This window comes from Chiloscyllium plagiosum, chromosome 18 (assembly GCF_004010195.1).
Source record: "Chiloscyllium plagiosum isolate BGI_BamShark_2017 chromosome 18, ASM401019v2, whole genome shotgun sequence".
In the NCBI taxonomy this organism is placed as follows: Eukaryota; Metazoa; Chordata; class Chondrichthyes; order Orectolobiformes; family Hemiscylliidae; genus Chiloscyllium; species Chiloscyllium plagiosum.
Window position 1 is genome coordinate 69,997,235 of NC_057727.1, and position 25,052 is coordinate 70,022,286.

Here is a 25,052-nt window from a genome sequence, read left to right on the forward strand (position 1 = left end):
GTTTCCAATGTCTCTGCACTTGTACATAGGAAGCCCTTTTGATTCCTGAACATCTATTCTTGATCTCACCCACACTCTTTTTTTTTTTTGTCCACCCATCTGATTCTGAGCATCTGCATCTAATGTACATTTCAAAAGCTGTTCTCCTCCTCTCATCCTCTTCCTCAGGATCCAATTCCTGTACCCCGGACTGTAATATGCTACACTAATAACTGGATTAGACATCTTTTCAGCTTCCTTTCAGACATCCAGATAATACTTGAGTCGCTGGACTTGCATTTTGCTGTAGAGCCTAGATTAGAGTGGTGCTGGAAAAGCTGGTGGGCGGCACGGTGGCACAGTGGTTAGCACTGTTGCCTCACAGCGCCAGAGACCGGGGTTCAATTCCCGACTCAGGCGACTGACTGTGTGGAGTTTGCACGTTCTCCCCGTGTCTGTGTGGGTTTCCTCCCGGGTGCTCCGGTTTCCTCCCACATTCCAAAGATGTGCAGGTGAATTGGCCATGCTAAATTACCCATTGTGTGAGGTAAAAAGGGGTACATGTTAGGGGTATGGGTGGGTTGCGCTTCGGCGGGTCGGTGTGGACTTGTTGGGCTGAAGGGCCTGTTTCCACACTGTAATGTAATCTAATCTAATCTAAAAAAAAGTCAGGCAGCATCCAAGGAACAGGACAATCGACGTTTCGGGCCAAAGCCCTTCATCAGGAATGAAGAAGGGTTTTTGCCTGAAACGTCAATTGTCCTGCTCCTCGGATGCAGCCTGACCTGCTGTGCTTTACCAGCACCACTCTAATCTTGCCTCTAATCTCCAGCATTTGCAGTAACCACTTCTACCTTACATTTTGCTGTAGCCAGCTTTCATGTGGATTTCACTCTACCATATAACTTTTTGAGATTTTTATCGTCAAGCTAAGGTGCTTGAAATGGCCCACTGCCTCTACCTTGGTGCTCCTGACCTTGACTATTCTATTTAGAAGCATAATGTTGGACTTACCTTGACTATTATTCAGTTCAGAAGACAGACTGTACTTTCAGCCTCTGCCTTTGTTCTAGTGATGTGTAGACTCAGCGTGTCGACCTGAAATTCCATATGCTGCAACCTTTTATGATGGAAAGTACATCTCTCTGGTAACTCTTTCTGCACCAACCTTATTACTTTGCCTCCTACAGCATTAGAAGGCACCCCTGCCTCTCTTCTGGAACTGAATTTGGTTGGAGTGTCTGTCACCAACTCTTAACTCCTAACTCCTGAAATATTTTTCTAAAGCTCTTGTTTAGCCGCCCATGATATTTGGCTACAAGCAGACAGTCAGGGCTGCAGATGCTGGAAATCAGAGTCAAAAAATGTGGTGCTGGAAAACACAGGTTTTCCAGGAGCAGAGAATCAACATTTCGGGCATAAGCCCTTCATCAGTAATGTTTACGATAAGCTGGAGACTCCATCAGAGAGAGATTTCCCTCCCCACCCTTATCAGCATTCCGCAGAAACCATTCCCTTCGCGACTCCCTTGTTAGGTCCACGCGTCCCCCCCCACCACCCTCCACAAAACCACCATCCCCTCCTGGCACCTTTCCTTTGCCACCCCAAGAGATGTAAAACCTGTGCCCACACCTCCCTGCTCATCTCCATTCAAGGCCCCAAAGAAGCCTTCCTCATCCAGCAGAGATTTCCCTGCACATCCAAACACTTCTTCACCTGTGTCTGTTACTCTCGGTACGGTCTCCTCTACTTTTGGGAGACGGGATGCCAACTTGGGTAACGCTTTGGGGAATGTCTCTGGGGGACAAGCACCAAACAATCCCACTGCCCTGTGGCCAACCACTTCAACTCCCCCTCCCACTCTGCTAAGGGCATGCAAGTCCTGAGCCACCTCCACCACCAAATCCAAGCCACCTGACACCTGGAGGAAGAGCACCTTGGGACCCTCTAACCACACTGAATCAATGTCAATTTCACAAATTTCCTCATCTCCCCTCCCCCACCTCATCCCATGTCCAATCCTCCAACTCAGCACCACCCTCTTGAACTGTCCCACCTGTCCATCTTCCTTCCCACCTATCCACTTCCCTCCAACCTATCACCATCACTCCCCACCTGCATCTACCTATCTCCTTCCCAGCCAACTTCCCTCCTAGCCCCACCCTCCTATTTATCTCTCACCTCCACCCCCATTGCCCCCCAGGATTCTTGATGAAGGGCTTATGCCTGAAACATCAATTCTCCTGCTTCTCGGATGCTGTGCTTTTGCAGTGCCACACTTTTCACCTATGATATTTAGCTACTCCAAAGTCTATTCATGCCTTCCATTGACCGTTGTGCAAGACAGTCTCAAAGACTTTGACAGCATCTATAAAAATAAACCGTAGCTGGGCCTCTTGTTTTCAATTTCTCCGTGAGATTGCTGAGGAGAAGCCTAGCACACTTTTCAGGAATGAAATCAAACTGGCTCTTGCCAGTTCTCTTGTTACATAAAGGCTGATTTTTTTTTTTGCCTGATAATGTCAGGTAGTATTTGCATGATGGTGTTCCTATATTTTTGAAGCCATCTTTTGGTATTGAGAGCATCTCTGATTATAGTTCATTCACCTGTTGTCCATGTCTCATGAACTCTTTCACCACCTCAACTACTGTTTCACCATCTGCATTTAATGCATCTGCAGGTATCTGATCTAGTCCTAATGCCTTTCCACTTTCATATTCAAGATATTATTAATTAAGCTCACTGAAAGAATCTTGTCATGAGCAGTATTGATTGTGAAGACCTTATGTTTGTGTGTTCCTGTATTTTTGTTTGTAGACTGAAATGGGAAAAGTGAGTATTCTTTGCATTGTTGTTTGTATAACAAGAGGGGGGAGTATAATTGCAGAAGAGCTGGCAGTAAGGTGTGTACAAAGTGAGGTTTGGCAAGCAAATAGCTGATTGATCTGTGAAGTGGTGACCAGTTATTGATGACAAAGGCCTTCTGCCAGGCAACAGCAACGTGATTGGCTTCCTGGTAGCTGAACAGCTTGTTTGTGACCGACATAACCAGAAGCCTTTGGACCTCTAGAACGGATCTCGTGTCATTGACTCTGAAGAAAATCAGCTTACTTTCCCTCCACAGTTGCTGGAAGCTATGACTTTTAACCAAAATGTCAGAACCTTTGGAGGCTGTGAGCCAGGGACTCTGTGCCTCCTGCAAGTGAGTGAAAGTCCCTGAAGATGGATCGAGTAGCAGCAAGTGCTAGAGAGCCAAAGCCATCATCTCAATGCATCCTGTGGACAAGGTTCATTAACAGCCTTCCCGGTTTTTCCCTCAACACAACACCAATTCTGTTATCTGGGTCCATCCATATCAGGGTGGAGTAGGTAAGGTGGTTAGAGTTTTGACTATTACAGGCATGTATTGTCAGTTTCTAGGCCTCAGCTACAGGTAAACAACTATGTATATGCAATAAATCGTCAGTTTTAAGTACAGAAACCTGGTATGAGTCTTCTGTTAACCAAGGTCTAAAATAACAGGTAAATTGGGGAATTTTGCATACGTTGATAAATCTTTAATTTTTGTGACAAGACTGGTAATAGTGGGGCTTTGTTTCTACTCCCTCAGTGAAGCATAACTAGCTTAAGTATTGGCTCAGACCTAAATGCTCAGTGTAACTCCATATAATTTCTAGCTTTACTTCAATGTCCAGCTCTTTTTCCTTTTATCACCTTGTAACTGCTGGAGCTATTGGTGACAACAATATTATTTACGCAACCCTGATTAAGCTGACCAGCAAGTCTTTCGTCCTTTGATTCCAAGAATAGTGGGGCTTGGTCTCCTGTGCAGTACCTCCATGAGGAATGACCCAGAGATGTACAGAACGGAAACAGTTACTTCGATTCAACTCGTCCGTGCCAACCAGATATCCCAAACTGATCTAGTCCCATTTGCCAGCACTTGGCCCATATCCCTCTTAAACCCTTCCTATTCATGTACCCATCAGATGCCTTTTAAATGTTGTTGTTTACAGGCTCCACCACTTCCTCTGGCAGCTCATTCCATACAGGTACCGCCCTCTGCGTGAAGACGTTGCCCCTTTGGTCCCTAACTATCTTTCCCCTCTCACCCTAAACGTATGCTGTCTGGTACTGGGCTCCCCCACCCCAGGGATAAGACCTTGTCTACTTATCCTATCCATGCCCCTAATGATTGTATAAACCTGTGTAAGGTCACCGCTCCGCCTCCGATACTCCAGGGAAAACAGCCCCAGCCTATTCAGCTTCTCCCCTGTAGCTGCAAACCTGACAGCATCTTGAATCTGAGATACAGACAGCAGTGATAGCTCAAGATTACGATTTATAAAGCTAAACATTTTTTTTGTTTTGCCATCGATCCACAGTGCACCTTGTACACTGATCCATTGCCTTCCTCCCATTGCATCTCCCACCAACCACCTCTAGGTTTGAATTCCACGTAAGTGTCCAGTAGCACATTGGAGCAGGTCCTCCCTCGCATTTTGAATCTATTGATTTCAATTGATAGGAGAACAGTGCTGTTTCATAGGGAAGCAGGGAATTCATACCCCCCACTACTTGCCACAACTTGTTGGGCAGTGTGTTTTCAAGCTCCTCAATATTGGGCAAGCACAGAATGCTTTACTGAGCTCACTGAGCAGTAGGTTGGGTTGACGTTGACATTTCATCTCTAAGGGAGGTAGGTTTTATGGAGTCGGGCAAGAAATTGGAGTTAAGGGTGTGAACCAGACAAATCTTATTGAGTGACAGAGCAGTCTGGATTGGCCACCCCTGCTGCTGATCACATTCCTATGATCTTGTGTGTACCTCTGTGAAAACTGCTTACAATCTGGAGAGCACCCGTCGCTGCAGGATTGTGGTGATAAGAAAGCTTTTCTTCTCGATTCTTGGAAATGTAAACATCCCGGTGCCAAATGCTTGTCTTATTGCAAGCTGCTGTTAGCAATGAGTTCCTAGGCCACACTTTCTGACCTGGAATACAGTGGACTGTCACGTTTTGGGATTTTATCTTTTTGTTTTCCAGTTTTATTAAAACAGTTTAGAGGGAAAGGTCCTTTTGAAGGCTGTTTCTTTGAAAGAAGTATATTCACACAAGTATCCTTTGACAATTTGCTGAAACAATGCAGTTAGTAGCACATTAACCCATCTCAGTAATCAGTAACAGGTCACTCCTGTTGTAATGTATGTTTCCCAGTCCCAAGTGCATGATGGGAATTGTCATGAGCCCAAGGCCATCTAATGAGAGTTTCACCTTTTAACACCGGGCCCACTGAATTACACGCCATTCAGGCACTTAACTGGAAACTGATGGGCCTACCCTGGGATCCGAAAGCTGCTAGTGGGTTGGAGGCTGGGAGTTTTATGGCATGCCAGCACCCCTGGCAAGGCAGTAACTTCTGCCAGTCTGACACCCCACTCAAGGCTTTGTATCATTGCTGGATGCCAGGGGAGTAATGGAGGGATGGAGGCAGGTGGAAGTCATGAGGGTGGGGGAAGAGTGGTAGAGGAGGCTCTCTGCAGCAACCCCATCAGGATATTTGGTCCATTATATTCAGGTTGTTTCTCAAAAGGGAAGAATCATCAGTTTTTCAGGTCATTAATGGGAGGTGGGCTTCAGTGGCTGGGTCAGCATTTATTAGAGCACAAGAGTACAGCACAACACAGGCCCTTCAGCTCTCAATGTTGTGCTGACATCTAATGCTACTCTAAGATCAGACTACCCTATGTTCCCTTCATTTTGTTATCATTCATGTGTCTATCCAAGAGTTGCTTAAATGTCCCTAATGTATCTGAAACTACTACCACTGTTGGCACTGCATTCCACGCACCCACCACTCTGTGTAAAGAACCTACCTCTGACATCTCCCCTAAACCTTCCTCCAGTCACCTAAAAATTATGCCCCCTCATGATAGCCATTTCCGTCCTGGGAAAATGTCTCTGGCCGTCTACTCTACTTATGCCTTTCATCATCTTGTACACCTCTATCAAGTCACTTCTCATCCTTCTTCGCTCCATCAGGAAAAACCCTAGCTCCCTCGACCTTTCTTCATAAGGCATGCCCTCCAGTCCAGGCAGCATCCTGGTAAATCTCCTCTGCACCCTTTCTGTTGTCAACCCTAGTTGCCATTGCAAAGGTGATGGGGGGGCAGCTACCTTGAATCACTGCAGTTCACTTACACTATTCTGTACCATGTTACAGTATCATGCCCAAAGCTCATGGGGAGTGAATCAATCCTGACATGTCAGGCATCACTTCTCTGACCATTCGAAACTAACTTTGATCCCTCTCTCAATCCATGGCCATTACCATTGAAATGTAAAGTCTCTCAAACAGACTGCAGCCCAGTTTATTGCTAGAGGCGTGGCAGGCTTGATTGGTCTCTTCTATTGGAACTGCTCAGCACAAGCCATTTGTCATCTGGGGACTGGGCTGCAGAAAGAGGTTTGTGGCTGTACACCTACCAGCATCATTGAGGGCCAGAGACTGTTGACAGAGAGGAAGGAAAAAATGATGCAAAAACTGTTTTAGTATGGGGATGCCACATGCCTACCGTCAGTGTCCCGTCCCCCACCCACCTCCCTCCACACCCCCAATACTCCACCCCTTAAGCACCATTGCCAATGTTTTCAGTTTTCAGCTAGAAATGCACCAGAGGTTAATTTAGGGAATTGCTGATAACACTCCTCCCTCATTTTTACAGCCACCATCTACACCTTCAGTCCCTTTGGTCCTCATCCTAGTGTCCTAGTACCATTTCAGACTTAGACGCTGCCTCCCCTTGTTGTATGAATCTGCAGGCAGGAGTTCTGAACTTTGTCCTTGCGTCCCAAGAAATCAAGCCTACCCAATTACTTTACATGCCATTTTGAATCTCTTTTTTTTTAATTCTGCTCCGTATTGCAAGACTGCTTGTCCTCCTTGCATGCAATAAAACCATCTCTGATTTGGAATGGATGCACAGTATTAAGCCATTAGAAACTTATGTGGACTTGGATGAATAGTGATCTCTTAGGCATAAAGTTACAGAAAGGCTGTTCATTTTTACTGCAGTGAAGGGGTCCACTGGTTTAGGAGAATGGAAAGAAAGGAAGACTGATGCTAATTTCTTATCAGTAGCAATGTGTATGACTCACTCGGGATGTCCAGGTTACTGTGGAACTGTGCACTTTTACTTGCATGTTGTCATCTCGAGCTATGGCTTGTGATAGTAAAGGTGCCAATTTCTTTGCATCACACAGCTTCCCAGGAATATTTCCCACTACCGGTATGTGCACTGGTAGAACTTGCTTGTTGAGGTTTCACCCCTTTGGCTGTGTTGTGAATGCACTTTCTATGGCCATGAAAACCTCGGGTGGGACTCAACCATAGAACTTCTGGTTCAGAGGGTAGAGGCACTGCTCACTGCATCACAAGACATCCTGAATTTCTATCTAAGGGCGCAGAAATGATAAACTGTACACATTGTCAGAGTATCTAAAATTATGTGGAGAATCCTCTTCCTGATCTATGTCCTCAGAAATCGGATCATCAGAATGTAGTCAAACCTGTTGCTCAACTGATATAATTTGCAAGTTTGAATTTGTCTGGCATATTAAATGCTCCCATATAATATGACTATATGTCCTCATATGAACTGTAATCAAATAACAATGACACAATCCAAATGCTTTCATCCATTCCTCCTTTCCTCTTGTTCCGTCCTCCTCTGACCTCCTCTTTCCTTTCTATTAACCCTTTCTCTCGTGTATGAATTGCAGTCTGTAAGAACTGGTCAATGAAAATCATTGAAAGATTCAGTGAATGATTCTTGAAATTTTCTTTGCCTTGCTTAATGTCTAATTAATTAACTACAATCTAAGTTTCACATTGAAACGTTTGCTGCAAATTTAAAATTTTGCTTAAGTATGCCTTCCTGTTTTGGCAGATTGAACTAGACTGCAGGAGGCTTTGAACTGATGGCACAGAGCAGGTTCCAAGTTGCTGACTTTTCCAAGTTTTTTTGGGGGGGGACAAAGAAACACTTACCGGTCACTGGATATCTAGTGTGGTTTTTGTCTGAGCATGTAATTGATTCTGTTTCCATTCGTATATTCCTGATTATCTAACCTGTGAATTCTGTGCAGGCTTTTATTAGAAATAGGAGCTTGCTTCTAAATTCATTTTTCAGGATGTAGCTGAAACCGGTATTTATGGTTCAGGCCGAGCTGTCCTTGACAATGTGATGGTGGTGAGCGAGCGACTTGGACTGCTGCTGTCCATGCAGTGAAGTCGCTCCCCACAGTTTAGGGAGTCTCCCAGCTTTGATCCAGCAACAATTCAGGTTCAAGTCAGAGTGGTGGCTGACTTGGAAGTGAAGGCCACACCCTTCTGTGGGGTTAAGGTAATTGTTTTGCGAGAGGAAAAAAGAATCCTTTTATCATGTACCGGTATTGCAATGACCTATTTTTAAAGCACCAGAAGTTAAGTGTTGGTCAGAGCCGAGACACACGCTTTTCTAGTCAGAATCTTATTTCAGCGCTCACATCATAAAAATTCAACAGCGTTGATTACTTGTTCCCCATACGTTTATCGGCTTGTGTGATACGGTGGTAGTATCCCTACCTCTGTGTCAGGAGATCTGAGTTTGAGTCCAATCTGCCTGGAGGTATTCAACAACATGTCTGCACAGATTGATTAAAGTAACCATATATAATATAGCATATTTCTTTTTATATATATAATTTTTAAAATACACATCCAGTCATGTTCACCCAGTTAGCCCTTAATTAACAATGAATTATCACCAGTTCTCTAGTTCCACTTAGTTTCAGGCATCCCTGCCAGACCCTATTGGATGGTAACAGATTCCTCTTGCTTTGTGCGATAATAATGAAAAACAAAACTAAAAATATATAATGACAACGTATTGTATTCTAGCCATTTTTGTGCATGCTAGCTTTCCATTTTCCAGTATTTCTTGATAAGGTAATCCAATAGGTGACTTCTCCTATCCACCCATTTCAATGTGGAGATTTTGCTGGTATCCAGTATCTGTTTTAACACTACAATATCGATCCTTGGGTGTTTCTCATTCACTTGTTTTGCTGAATGTACATTATCCTGTCATTACTTCTTATCGATGTAACACTCTGGGGATTGCTACTGAATCCCTTATTAGAATTTCTCCCAGTATTTTCACTAAGAAAACCAATGCGTACCACCTCACCAAGAGGGAGAGTTTCTGCTGATTCCTCTTCCTCTTCCAATTAACTTCCTTTTCCCAACGGCAAAATTATAACCCCTTCAGCACTCAACCCATCACAGAGACTTGTGTCAGAAACAAAATGTTTGATATTCCTGGCATCTCCTAATGATGGAAATTTCAAAACGCACTGCTGTATTTTGAATTTTTTTTAAGCATTTTGTTCTCTCAAATAATGTCTTCCATTTTGGGTTTTTTTTTATAGGCGTTCTCAACTCATGAATTCCAAACAAGCATCTGGTCTCATTTTGGGTCACAGCCAATTCAGCTAGACTTCGCAATTCACCTATTGCTGTTTTGGAAGCCAATGCAGCTTTCTGTGAAGTGCTATTTTGCAGTGGGGCTAGTATTCTCTACATGCGATAACTATTGAAAAGCAGTAAATTAGATTAGATTCCATACAGTATGGAAACAGGCCCTTTGGCCCAACAAGTCCACACCAACCCACTCACCAGACCTATTCCCGCCCCCCCCCACCCCAACTAATGCACCTAACACTATGAGCAACTTTAGCATGGCCAATTTACCTGACCGCGCATCTTTGGATAGTGTGAGGAAGCCTGAGCACCCGGAGGAAACCCACGCAGACATGGGGAGAACATGCAAACTCCACATAGTCACCCGAGGCAGGAATTGAACCCAGGTCCCTGGTGCTGTGTGGCAGCAGTGCTAACCACGGACCAATGTGCTGCCATTGGTTGATCCATACTGGCTGATTTCTAATCTCATACAGTTAAAAGCCCCAAAAGACAGATTTCCAATTTTAAATTCTGCTTTATGCCAATCAATGACCATGTTTTCAAATCCACTGCTCCCACCCCCATAATGCTAGTAAGACATGGCAAGTCTGCTTTCAACTGGAGATAGTCAGTTTTTCAAAAGAAAGACCTTACTGAGAAGGATCAAACCCTGGAGGTATCACATCCTTCTACCTCCACTACATTTGGTGCCTCTTTGGAAATACTTCCCTTTTTGAGCTGATCTCTTGAGAAATGCAGCTGATCTACATTTCCAAGTATTGGTAACAAACCATGAGATTCTACAAAATTGCTTTTCCTGCCATGGGTGATATCTTGTACCCTAGATCCCTGTTTTTTTTATTGTTCTGAGCTTTGTACCACAAGCCTTGATTCAGCTGTATAAATGCCCTCAGGAGGCATCTTTTCTGTGCATACCCAGTTATGTGATTGGATTGGTTGTCCCCTATCTTGCGCCGCTGTGGACACCAAAAATCTCCAGCTTTGCATTTGGTATTGTTTGGCATCTGTTTATTGGCTTGCCTTCTGGTATGTGTATGGTCACTCAGCCTTCCTGAAGTATGGGTGAGAGTTTCTGGTGACATTCCTGGTCTGTGCTATATTCCCTGACCTTATTAATCAATACTCACTGTCCTTCCATCTGTCTCTTTCTGCACTGATTAGTAGGATTTCTCTCAACAGTTGGTGAGCTCTTTCTAAGACATCCTTGCTCCCAGAGCCATTGTGAGTTTTACACTCTTTTCTCTTGCCTTCCATTTCAGTACTTCATGTTTCCAATCCTTGGGCCTATCTTGAGCCAGATCTTGTTAACCAGTCGCCTTCCTTTTCTTACTTACAATGGTCACTTTTCTCCATTTAACTAGCCAATTCTGCGAAATATTTGGCTTTCATAGTCACTTTTAGCAGTTGTCCTTTAGGACCAATGCTGAAAATGTGTTGCTGGAAAAGCGCAGCAGGTCAGGCAGCATCCAGGGAACAGGAGAAGCGACGTTTTGGACACAAGCCCTTCATCAGGAAGGCTTATGCCCGAAACGTCGATTCTCCTGTTCCCTGGATGCTGCCTGACCTGCTGCGCTTTTCCAGCAACACATTTTCAGCTCTGATCTCCAGCATCTGCAGACCTCACTTTCTCCTTTAGGGCCAATGGCCTCACATTGACCACCATCATCATCAGAAAACCTGTTGACTCTGGCAATTTGATTTTCATAACTGTGCAACATTTTGAGTATGAGAGGTGCATCGTTCCTCATTATTTTCTGCAACTGCTTTTAAAATCTGCACATTTGTTATCCATACCCAGCAATCTTCAAGAGTGTACCCAAACAGTCCAGTTCCCTGCTGTACAATGATTATTCTTCTGCATACCACCATCATCATCAGAAAAACTGTTGACTCTGGCAATTTGATTTTCATAACTGTGCAGCATTTTGAGTATGAGAGGTGCATCGTTCCTCATTATGTTCTGCAACTGCTTTTAAAATCTGCACATTTGTTATCCATACCCAGCAATCTTCAAGAGTGTACCCAAACAGTCCAGTTCCCTGCTGTACAATGATTGTTCTTCTGCATTTGGCTAGTAACATTTTCCAGTGCTCTCCACGTTTAAGCCCCTCACTCTTATAATAAATCATATTTCCCTGACTGAAACTGGCCGATGGCCTAAGATTATGTAATGAGGCTCAGCCAATGCTCCTCTGTCTTTATTTAAATCCTTTTCCCCAGCAGGAAAGTGCATTCAAATGTCGCCGGGGAGGGGGAGAGAAAGTGGAGCTAATTTTGGCCCATTCCAAGTCGGAGTCTAATCATTCTTTAATGGAGAAACTTTAGGATTCCTACCAAAAACTAACTGATCGGGATGATATCCTCTGACCATCTGCTGAGAATTCTTAGCACAGACGGCCACGCTACTGTCAACGATAATTTACGGGTTGACTCGTCTTGCCAAACTTTTTTTTTTAATCATTTCATTTATTGCTGTGTTTTTTTCCCTCACATGCTAAAAGGGCTGTTTGCTGACCTATTCATAACCATTATGTTCACATTTGTATGTATATCTCTAAATTCACCATTAGAAAATTCAAAACCCCCCGTCCCAATTTTCAGTGAGAAATGTTTCCAATGGCCCAACTTCAGTCCTATCCACTTTTCCATTACCTTATCCGCTATTATTTTCTTACCTGTACTGAGTGTTATTGTTGACTGACTATATCCGGTTGCCAGATTCATCGAAGGTAAAATGAAACTTTTGTTTTTTTTTTCTTTATCCCATAAGTTTAAATCCATAGCCATCACCTGCTGAAAGCCCTTGCTAAAGGCAGATATATTTGCGCCATGACAATGTCCCTTGGCATTCTTTACAAATTCTCACATCTTTCACTTATCGCTTCTTTAAACTAATTGTATTCTTCATCCTTTCGTTCTGCACCCTTTACTAAAACCTTTTGTAAGTCAGCTATGCACATTGCTAGAGAGGGTATGTCCCAATAAAGGAATGCCAAAAGGTCTGACTGTGTAAATTGTGAATTCATGGATTTTTCAAACACCATAGCTTTGTTGTTTTCCAAAACCAATTCCATCTGCATGTTTTTAATCAGTACACTAATAAAGCCGCATTTTATTGGATATTACATTCACGCTAGTTAAATGATTGATTCTAGCTACTCTTTTTAAAGATTTTAGTGTGTTATTATCCCCATATCTGAAACTGGTGGAACTCTCAAATTCCTTAACTTTGTTCCAACCTTTACAGTTCAGTCTAGGTAACATTGTAGGCAGTCTGTTCTAGAGGTGAAAGTGCATCTCCTGTCTAACATTGTGCAGTTGAACAGTTCTGCAATCAACAGATTCATCATCGGGTTGGAATTTCTTGTGACCAATGTGGTTCCCTTGATTTATAACGCCACCATCTTCCTCCAAATCGTGTTGCCTGTTTGGTTTTAAATACTGCATTATACTGTTTTGGACAGTTTGTGGTGCAATAAATCACACCTAAAGCAGTGATTGACCATACACATGGCATTTCTGAGGTTCAGCCTTTTCTTGTAAGTCTACAATTTTCTTTGCTGCCTCAGAATTGTTTGCAGACTTTGTCTCTTAATTTCTCTTCGTTCTCCTTTCATGTTGTTGTTTACTCCCTGTGTCTAGATGGTCTCAATGACCTTTAACGTTGCATTTTGCCAAATTCCCCATTGCGTGACCGTCTGAAAGAAATGCTTACCGAGGAGCGTTTTCACTGCTTCCGACATTTGTTCTGGCAATGTCGTTGTCCACATGTTTAACTCTCGTCAAAATTGTCTATCTAACTTTTTTATTAAGCTGTGCCAATTATGACTTAAATGCCGACCGAGAGCGGAGAATTTCCATCTGGAATTTCTGTGGTCTTGCACAAGACCTACTGTATTCCATCATGAATTCTTCAATGGGACCATCTCTTTCCACATTTGTCAAAGTCAGACCAAGTTTCCTGAGTAGTTTACTAAAATATACTTTTTTATGAATTTTATCCATGGAAGTTTAAAATTTGCAAAAATTTCTAACTGGTTCCACACTGGGCTCCAGTTCTGGGGACAAAAAGAACTTGTACGTTTTAAGTGCTGGTGAAAATGCCAAGATTGTTTCTGCTTTCTTATTGATAAAGAAGTAACCTGAGTACACACTTTATTCTCTTGCAGGTCATAAACTTACAAGGAAAACTTTCGCTGTCGAGACTTTATATTTAGATTCAGCCATTTGTTTAAACAAACAGTAATCCAATTCATATTTTGAAATACAAACTGCTTAGTATTCGATCTTTGTCTTAGAAACAGCTAATAAAGGTAAATCATCAGGGGTTAAATGTTGGTATGACAGAGTCAGGTTATATGCTTTTCTAATCAGAATTCTATCCTGGCTCTCATGTCACAACCTTAACCACATTGAGTTTTACTTGTTCCTTGTTATATATACAGCACTTAACCAATTGACCCTTAATGAACATAAAACAGTCAGTATGACTGTAAACAAACACATTTTTTGTCAAAGATTTTGATCTTGCACACTCAGGACAATTTTCAATAATACAAATTCAAGGGAAAACCAACATTTATACTTCACGAGAGGAGAGCAGTTGATTGGTTAACAAGTGGCATCTGCTCGAGATGTAACCATGGTGAATGCCTCTTGTGATGCTGAATGACAGTTGACAGCCAGGGTTAGTTTTAAATTTTAAACCAGGCAGGTTGACTGTGGCTTCTTTCCATTTTAGGAGCGGAACCTGGACTGGTTTCCACGTATGCGTGCCATGTCATTGGTTAGCAGCGATGCTGAAGGAGAGCAAAATGAGTTGCGAAATCTACAGGAAAAGCTGGAGTCTACGATGAAGTTGGTCACCAACTTATCTGGCCAACTGTCGGAGTTAAAAGAGCAGGTAAGAAAGACAGTGCCTTGTGTTTCCAAGTGTACGTTCTCAGTAAGTAATACACCAACCAACCTCATGATGCTAAAGGGATGCCATTCAGACCTATTGGAAACCTCCGTCTCCAGTGAGCGATTGAATGGATTGTTAATTGTTTATTGGTTCATTTGCTTGTCGTTACAGTTGCCATTTCTGTGCTAGACAAACAAATCTTAGATCACACAGAGAGGGTTTTGTCCATCTGCCAGTGTTAGTTTATTTAAGCTATCAAACTGTCCAAGTCCCCACCTCTTCACCTCCACCCCGACAAAATGATTTCATTTCTTTATCTAGTTCCCTTATGAAGATGACCTTGCATCACCCTTTCTATTTTCCCATCTCATCGGTTTCTGTTTTTTGCTAATGGCCTTTAAATCTGTGTCCTCTAGATGCAAACCTCCTTACCAGCAACAAGAATTTCCCCTTCCTTGCTCGGTAAAGTCCCTTCATGATGTTAAACGCCTTTGTTGAATCTCCCCTTAACCTTCTCTGCCCTAAAAGGTATGAAACCAAATTTCGAAGTATCTCCAGATTACTGCAGTTCATCCCCAACCATCTCCTGGTCAAGCTATTAGTTTAGAAAATGTTATCATTGACATGGTTCCAAAATCTTTCTCCTTGAAATTCATTGTCCTCTTCTAGCCGTAGTGTCCTAACTGGAAAATTGAAAACTGAATATTGTCTTAGTATGGTGGGTTCTCACTGCGACAGCAGCTATTCAGGCAGCAATTCGTTGACTGAACCTCTAATCTTCCATGGCTTAGGATCATCTGTGATCAACCTAGCAACCTCCTTGATTCCAACATCACTATTGAGTGGGATATTAAATCTCTCTCTCTCTCTCTCTCTCTCTCTCTGTCACACTCGTTCCCGCTCATGTTTCTCGTGTGCTTTTTCTCTCTCTGTCTCTATCGTGCGCTCTCTCTCGTGGTCTTTCTCTCTCTCTCTCTCCCTCCCTCCCTCCCTCACGCTCACTTGTTCTCTCACTTTGCCTTAAGACAAAGAAGGACAGCCCCCAGTTGGGTTGCCTCATCTGGTCCTCATTCAATTAACCAAGAAATCAATAATATGCTCGCTGTAGAGATGTAAGATGAAATGCTGAGCTGCAGCTTTCCAATGTGAGCTATCTGGCTTTGATGAAGGTCTAGTTTTAGTGTGACAACGTGCAAGGGCCGAACCTTCCACTTTTGTTCCCTTTACTGTATATCCCTCATTAAAGCGGTTCTGAGATATGATTGAAGGTTCACTATTGGGAAAATGCGTTTTTTATATTCATGCATGGGATGTGGGTTTTGCTGATTGGAGCAACGTTTATTACCCCTTGCTAGTTGCCCTTTGCAATGTGATGTTGAGCTGCCTCCTTGAACTGCTGCAGTCCATATGGTGGAAGTGCTGTTAGTGAGTTCTGGGATTTTGACCCAGCGACAGTAAAGGAACGGCGAGAAATATTTCCAAGTCAGGGTGAGGGGGCAGCCTGAGGCAGTAATGTTGTTCCCTTTCAAGCCACACACGAAAGGAGTGTCTCAAGTCAGAGGCAAGTCTTGACCAGGATAGCAAGGAACCCTTCAGCTACTGTAGTCCTTTTGGGGTCTTGCTCAACCGCCAAAATGCGTAAGTGTGGCCTTGGGTTAACATCCCAGGGAAAGATGGCATCTCTTTCATTACCGTATGCATTGACCTAGAAGTCTCAATGTGCTCACATCCTGCAATGTGGGCCTTGAACTATGATGACCTTCTGATTCTGGATAAAGAGACACAGTGAAACCAGTAAGGGCTGAAAGGGCTTTCCACAAGAAGTGCTCGGCCAAAGACAGCCAACTGAAATTTCAGCAGATTGAGGGCCTTTCGCACTGAGGTCTGGTATCTGTTCACATCAGTTCAATGCTGGTGCTCCTCTGATCTCTGATCTGGAGATCACTTCCTTTATAAATCATTTCTGTCGTGGTAACTCTGCTCAGTTTTCCTCACCATTTTTTTATTTGTTAAAAATGTACGTATACAACAAAATTCATTTGAGAGGAAAGAGGAAGTATCATCAAAGTGTCAGTCTTTGTGGAGCTAAAAATAACTTGGTTCTTTCATTCACCTGCTTCAAAATCCAGACAAAACCAAGACAAACTCTATTTCATGTGATGATTAACAGCACAAACCTGCAGACAAGTTCCTTTTATTTTTCACCCAAACTTCCCTAAAAGTAATTTTACTTTCATTGTGTACTGTCTGCTATTAAACTTTCAAACGGAGCTGTTGTTTCTGCCTCCTAAGCCCTACAATGTTGCACTGAGGGTGCAATGTAATGATAGTGGTACAGATAGCAACATACAGTACTTTAAAAGCTCCACATGCTTTTGCTGTGCATTCAGAGCTTCTCCTAATGCAATGGTGGACACAACAAGATTATGTTGTGTGCTTAAAACTGTCTCCGTTTGACTTCTGAAGGCCGGTCCATTGAGTCAGCCCACAGTCTAGAAAAGCCTTATGCGTGTTACACTTGTTTAACTCCAGTGAGCATGAAGTTCATCTACTTTCTTTGAATCTGTAGCCTCAGTGACTTCTATTGTTGGTCAGTGAAAAGCAAACCAAGAGACATCGCTCATATCTGCAAGCACCGACTGAGCTCCATGGTAGTCTTTGCAGCCACAGGCAATGCCAACCTTGCCCAGCTCTGGAACTCTAGTTGGCAGTATTCAGTGTGGATACCATTATTGAGGCACGGTTGTTGTTGTTCCCTCTCTGATTCAATGCACAGGGTTGGTTTTAGTCTCTTGTTGACAACCTTTCTCCCTCTTTGAGCAGCTTGTTCCGCCAGCTAATAAGTTCTTTGACATTTACCACAACACTCCCTGGAGCTTCATGAAACACAGAAGGTACCAAAAATATGTACATTTGTAACAATAGCCAGAAGAAATTTGCCAGCAACTTGTCTGTTCAGTAGAAGATGGTCCTTTTAATAGCTTCAGCTCAATATCAGCTGCATTGGGAGATGAATCACACTGGAGCTGTGTTATCTCAACCAAACGTTAACTCTACCTGCATTAACTCTAGCACCAAAATAACATTGTGATTATTATTTTGTCAAATCAAGGACTCTCAATACCCCAAAATATGGCCTCAACCTTGGCCAATTTCTCATGCAGGATTCTTGGATTGGAATCGAGCTGGTTAAGGGCCAGTCTTCTCAAAGTCTTGAAGAGTGTTGTGAATGAGTTAATTAACAGATTACACCAACCGCTGAAAACAGTGGTCGCAAAAGGGCACAGGTTGAGCTCATAAATTGATGCCATGCAGGCATGTGCCAAACAGTTGCTGCCTCCCTTTTGCTGTATCCACAGCTATGAGCATCCTGGGAATGACCATATTCCAGGATCCAAAATGGATCAGCAGTTTAAATTGGCTATGAGAAAAGGTCTGAGGCTGAGAGTAGTTCATTCCCTGTCTACCTAATGCCAATTCACAAAGCACACCTTTTAAGGGTATGATGAAGTAATCTACACAGGCCTGGATAGTTCAGCTCCAAGATGGGCTTCATCCAGGGTGAGGCAGCTCACTTGTTTAACACACCATCTTGAACATTCACTCCCTCCTCCAGCACCTCCACACACTGGCAACACTGTGAACCCCGTGGAATGGCCACTGCAGGGATTCACTGAGCCTCTTCCAAACTCTCAACCACCACCACTATCTAGGGTAACCGTGACAGCAGAAGCATTGGGATCACCAGTACCAGCAAGATCTCCTCCAAGCCATGCTCCATCTAGGCATGGAACCAAGTGTCCGTTCCTTCACTATCACTGGATCAAAATCCTGGAACTCCCGTCCCAAAGCCTGCACCAGGTAGACTCCAGTCATTCAGGAAAGTAACTCCACAACACCCTCTCAGAGGCAGTTAGGTTTGGGGAACAAATGCTGGCCCAGCCAAAAATGCTGACATCTTGTGAAATGATTTTAAAAATATATAGCCAGAAGTTAGATTTGAAACATACTTAACATGCAGCTTGCTTATAATGAATTTTAATTCCTTTTTGAATCATTTTAAGATCCTTTTCTGAAACAAAGAGGAATACTAAACAGTGTGGAATGTGAACAGGGCTGTAGAATTGGGCAAGATGGTTTAAAACAAACACCAGACAGATTTCATGAGATTTAGACTGGCATGGGAGCTGTTTTTAAATTTGGAACGATTGTGCAGCATAGTAGGCTGCCTGAATACCAGACTCTGCCAACTGACACAGCTTCTTGGTGTATTTTTATTTTACTTCAAGGATATTCTTGTATGAAGTCCTTGTGGTCTTCCCTCAGTTGGCACTCATTACCTCCGAAGGATATCAGCTTTCAACAGTGTAGCAGGCACCAATGGGCTCTCCAGTGTAACCTTTTAATTATAATGTGGGACTAGACAAGACCACCTGTCCTTGCATGTAATTAAAACCCAAGATCTTCCTTGCACAAGTACAGAAACATCCAGTCCCACTCACCTACTTAGCAAGTCCAACTTCAGGTGTCATACACAAGTGGCAAATTCTGTTAGTCCATAATGTGCTCCTTTTCACCACCTACAAGGACGCTTCCCACCTGAAATGCCTTCTGCAATGTGCTAAAAACATTCCCCCAGAAAAAATGTGGATTGCAAGTGTCACTGAACACTGAGGCACCAACTTGATTGGATTTCAGTCACTCAGATAAATGTCACTTTCAGATGGGACAGAGAGAGAAAATAGCTAGCGATTTGTGAGAAAATTACCAACCAAAAAGAACCACATTTTTGTTCCTTTGAGTTATTCTTCTAAAGGTCATATGTGCAAGGTGTGTGCTGGCTGTAAGGGGAACATGTTTAACTTACTGATTGCTGGTGATGTTCCATGATTCAGTGCCAGGCACTAACCTCTGGAAGGGGATGCAAGTGGCCTTGGGCAATATCAAATTGGCAGCAGCTCATTGATGGAAAAGAAAATCCTATACTGTACATTGTAAATTGGAAGAGCGCAAATTCACATTCAGTGAATTTTATGATACAGAGAACACAAGGAATGATTCGCTCTGCATTTCAGCTCCATGTACATCATTAGTGTTTAAAATTAAAGTGTATGGGGATTGTTGCCATGGACTGAACTGGTTGGTATACAGGAAATAGTAGGAATAAACGAGCCTTATTGTGAGAGGCAGACAGTGACTAATGGGATACCACAGGGATCGGTGGTTAGACTCCAACTATTCACATTAATGTAGATGAGAATTAAATGTAGTGTCTCTACATTTGTAGACAACACAAATGTGGGTGGGAGGGTGAGCTGGGGTGAATGCAGAGATGCTTTAGTCTGCTTAGAACAAGTTTCATGAGTTAGCAAATGCATGGCAGCTGAACTGTAATGTGGATAAATGTGTGGTTATCCACTTTGGTAACAAAAACTAACAGGAAGGCAGATAATTATCTGAATGGTGTTAGATTGGAAAAGTGAAGGTTAACAAGACCTGGATGCCCTTGTACACCAGTCACTGAAAGTAAGATTGCAGAGGACAGCAAACAGTATGTTGGCCTTTATATTGAGGGGATCCAAGTCCAGGAGCAGGGATGTCTTCCTGCACATAGCACCTTAATGAGACTACACCTGGAGTATGGTGTATGGTTTTGTCCTCCCTATCCGAGGAAGGATATGGAGGGAGTGAAATGAAGATTTACCAAACCTATTCCTGGGATGGCTGGACTAAAGCATGAAGAGATACTGGATCAGTTAAAACTATATTTACTGTATTTTAGAAAAATGAGGGGGATCTCCTGGAAGCCTCTAAATTTCTAACAAGTCTGGCATGGTGACTCAGTGGTTAGCATTGCTATCTTACAGCGCCAGGGACCCAGATTCAATTCCACCCTTGGGTGACTGTGTGGAGTTTGCATGTTCCCTCCTTGTCTGTGTGGCTTCTGTTTCTTCCTCCTCCCCACAGTTCAAAATGTTCAGGTTAGGGTGGATTGGCCATGCTAAATTGCCCATAGTGTCTGGAGATGTGCAGGTTAGGTGGATTGGTCATGTCAATTTGCCCATAGTGTCCTAGGATGTGCAGGTTAGGTGGGTTGGTCATGCTAAATTGCCCATAGTGTCCAGGGATGTACAGGCTAAGTGGGTCAACTGTGGTAAATATGGGGTTACAGGGATAGGGTTGGGGGGTGCTAGGGTCCTCTTCAGAAGGTCGATGCAGACTATTTGAGCTGAATGGCCTCTCTCCACAACATAGGGATTTGATGATACTACGACTGAGGCAGGATGAGACCGGTCAATGCGGGAAGGATGGTCAGAATCAGGGATCACAGTCTGAGAGCACAGGATAGGCCATTTAGAATTGAGATGAGGGAAGGTTTTTTTCACCCAGAGAGCGGTGAGTCTGTTGAATTCTCTGCCACAACATCGAATGTTTTCGAGAAGGTGTCAAATTTGGTTGATCAGGCTGAAGCGATTGGGAGGAAGCGGAGAGAGATGATCAGCCAGGATTATGCTGAATAGGCTGGGAGGACCAAAAGACTTGCTGTTGCTCTTTTCTGTTTGAGGTTCCTGCGTTCATTTATGAGTCGTTCGTTTTAAATCCTTGCAATAGGCTCACAGTCCAAGATAAGATCAAAAAGCAACCTGCTTCAGTGTGAGCTTGGCCCCAGGAGTGTAACAGGACCTGGGTTTGGTGCACACCTTTCCCTCCCATTTCAGGTTATCCAGTAAGCTCCTACAGCCACCATGTAAGTGCAGGAGCCAATGCTGACTGCTCTGTAGCATGGTGTATTCCATCATTCCTACCCATCCCCTCTGCTCCTTTTAATTTGAAGAAACTGATGGCAGCAGAATCTGTAACACACAATCTGTGGCAAGAAAGGCGTTCATAAATAAAAACGTGTGGCAGCTTGTGTGTATCGGTGATTCAGACAACAACCTTAAAGGTGGATGTGACTCATCTCTCAACCTGCAAGAACTGAAAATAAAATGGCATTTACAGTAAGCTTCAGCCTTGAACGTGAAACCTGAAACTCAGGGTCTCCTACCCAATCTGTCTCATGAATTTAAATCATCATTTGTCTGTTGTCTGGCTGGACGCGATGGCTACAAATGCTTTTAACAGTCCACAGTCCTGTGAAGTGAAGGCTACAGAAAAGATAACACCTCCTGGACTCACCTGTCTTTACATTCTGTCGGCATCAGGGTCACAGGAAGGCAAGGAGAAGGATCAGAAACTCTTTGTTGTTCTTCCTGATTCCCAGTCAGGTTGGTTCTGCTTGCAGTGCGTCTAGGAATTAGTTGTTGAGTTGGATTTTGTTTTCTCTCAGAATCGAACTTTCCTGCACTTTTGCAAGAGGGGCCCTTTTGTTACAGCTGCTAACCTGCAATCTATCTCTGGTTGGTGGGTAGCCGACTCCTTAACTCTCAAGCTGATGGGATTGCCCCCTCTACAAGCCGGGGGACTTGAGCACAGAGTAGTTGAGAGTAGTAGTGGAGGGATATTGATGTGGACGAGTCAAGTATGCCTACAGACAAAGGTGATCCTTCAGGAATGTTCTGCCCTGCCATATAGGGTATACTCTTTGAGTAAGTAATTTTGAACGTGATGGGAGTTCCATGATTGCTATGGTCAGATCATCGGAAACGGTGACAGATTGCAAAACTAATGAGATGAATCGAGCTTGGGGTATTTTTCTTGAATGGTAACATGGCACAGAGAAAGGTTAGCTTTTTCAAAAAAAATTTCTCACCCTCTGTCTGAATGTCGCTGGAAATAAGTGAGACCCAGCAGGTCTACAGTTCCAGTAAATCAGGTCCGTGCGGAAATGTAGGAGGAGCTTTTGTTCTGATGCAGAAGGAAAATATTGTCCTTTGCAGCAACATCACCACGAGTGTGAAATCTTTAGACCATGTTGTTTATGCTTTCAGTTTTGGAAGAAAAGAATGATGGAATTGTGCAGAGTTGGCTGTGTAGAATCTCAATCAGAGACATGGGTTAAAATTCATTTTCTGACGCATGCTCCATCATAGATATTCAACTTAGTGTCAACTCGATAGAATTGTCTCTCAGCCCCAGGTATGACAGATCTTCAATTTAGTTAGACATCAATAACCTCCATCATCTCCAAAATGTGAAATTTAAATAAATTTATTTATATTTCACATCAATGCTCATTTTGGAGTCGGTCAGTCCTCTTGGCCATATTTGGAGTAACAAGGTGCGGGCTATAGTTTGTCCCTCATGTCCATCTGCAGGCTGGAAGTGGATGAGGTTAAACTGGGCTGGGCGAAAAGAAACTGGACCTTAAACTTCCTTACACTTCATCTGTTTTCGCAGAGACAAGAACATATAATCGGCAAATGAGAAGATAGTTGGGTCTTGGTTTGACGAGAGTGCATGAATAATTCTGGAATAAGGTTGCCACGAGCAAGTCTGTTCCAGATTCAGTCCAGGAATCAAGCGCAATTTGCATTGGACTTTTTTTTTTTAAAAGCAAATCCTTCCAGTGAAGCAAAGAGGTGTAGGAATACACCCATGGTTTTGTACCGTCGTTTTCTTTCAGAGTCCTCACTGAGCAGAGACTCAAAATTTGTTTTGATGCTAGGCAGGTGCTCCTGTAAGACACCATGCCAGCAGTTCAGTCTGTGTACCTAGATGAGGCATGATATGCAATTCCCATAAGACCTTGTGTTTGATAGATTGGCAAATGGTTACATGATACTAAATCTCATATGGACCTCAATTAATTTCTATATATAGTATTATGTCATGGGTACCTCCATCAATTCATATTGTGTTTTGGAAATCTTGTTAAACATATTCTCCCTTTTTTAAAGTTCTATTCCCCACCCTGCTGAAGGAATCGAAAAGATCTCAGAGGACGGGTTAGACCGAAGGGTGTTTCCATGTTGTACATCTCTATGACTCTATCTGAACTAGTCAAAGGTATACTTATCACTCATTGATCCTAAAACAGGAAGGTGATTGTCTTTTATCAAAGAACATTCTTGAGACAGTATTGGTGGCAACGCCATTTCGCTGCCGTGCTCTGAACTTCCCTTTTATTGTGAGATATGGTGAGTGGCAGTCTGGCAATTCTACAGTGTTCAGGCCATTCACAACTACTTTCATTAATCTACAACCTATACCACTCGACATGGTCTTTCTTTGGAGACAGAATCAGTGTGTTCCAGAGCTCCACATCAGATAAATGTGCCTGGGTGAGTTGAGGACATACAACAAAGCAATTCAAAAGGATAATGGCCATTGAGTCATGCTCTGCATTCAGCCGTGAAATTGAGAGAAATAGCATTGGTTATCTCTTGATACACTCATTACTTGTGGCAAAGCTTTACAATTATCAACTTAATTTCATATCCATTCCCAGAACAGCAAACATCTCTAATTTGTCACTGGTGGCTGTCTCCTTGTATTGACTGATACTTAGTTCAGATTAGTATTTGTTACCGTTGTGGGCAGTGACAGCTAGTTGCACTGTAGTAAGCATTTTGCACTTAGGACATTTAGCAAATTGTCAATTTGTTTCTGATGTGACCATACAAATTAGGAGCAGGAATAAGCCATTCAACCCCTCACACCTGCTCTGCCTTTCAATCTGCTTATGTTTTGAGTTCTACAATGGCTCAGTGATTAGCACTGTTTCCTCACAGCACCAGGTACCCAGGTTTGATTCCAGTCTTGGGCGACTGCCTGTGTGGAGTTTGCACATTCTCCCCATGTCTTTGTGGGTTTGCTCCGATTCCCTCCCATGGTCCAAAGATGTGCAGATTAGGTGAACTGGCCATGCTAAATTGCCGATAGTCTAGGCAATTAGTTGTTCAGGGATGTGTAGATTAGGTGGTTTAGTAGAGTAATAGGGTAGGGAAATGGGTCTGTTTGGGATACTCTTCAGAGGGTCAGTGTGGACTTGTTGGGCCTAATGGCCTGTTTCCACACTGTAGGGATTTTATGATTCCACACTACATCCCTGTAACTTTTGATAACCTTGCCTACTGTGAATCTAGCTAGCTCCTTCTTTTAAAAAATATTCAATGACCTCACCTCTACTGCCTTCTAAGGCCGAGTTCCAGAGTCTGGACCATCTGAGGGGAAAGTAAGATTCTCCTCATTCCTGAAAAAGCACTCTCTCATTTTATGCAGAGTCTCCTTGTTCTGGATTTGCACACGAGAGGAAATGTTCTTCCTACATCCGCCTTGTCAAGCCCATTCAGGATCTTGTGTATTTCAGTCAGGTAATCCCTCACCCTCTCAAACTCCAGTAGAACCTAGGCTCAGTCTGTCCACCTTCCCTTATAAGAGAGCCCGCTTATTCCAGGTGTCAATCTAGTAACGCTCCTCTAAGCCACCTTCAATATATTTATATCCGAACATAATATAGTACAAAACATTTCACAGTATTTGACATGTTGTCTTATCAATGCTCTGTACAACTAAAGCATTGCATTTTTACTTTATGTTCAATTCCTCTTGTAATAAAGGATTGCATTCCATTGGCTGCCTTAATGACTCAGGGAGTAAGAGAATTATACAGCTCAGAAACACTCTTCCGTCCAACTTGTGTGTACTGACCAGATCTCCTAAACTGATCTAGTTTGCCAGCATTTGGCCCATATCCGTCTTA

General features: G+C 43.1%; 1 protein-coding gene across 1 annotated transcript in view; it reads left to right on the forward strand.

The window, feature by feature from the left end:
* Nucleotides 1-25,052, forward strand: part of itpr1b (inositol 1,4,5-trisphosphate receptor, type 1b) — a 506,200-nt gene that overhangs the window by 472,035 nt on the left and 9,113 nt on the right. The window contains exon 58 of the mRNA XM_043708559.1: nt 14,246-14,407. Within this exon, the coding sequence (XP_043564494.1) occupies nt 14,246-14,407 (162 nt within the window). The remainder of the gene's footprint in view (nt 1-14,245; nt 14,408-25,052) is intronic.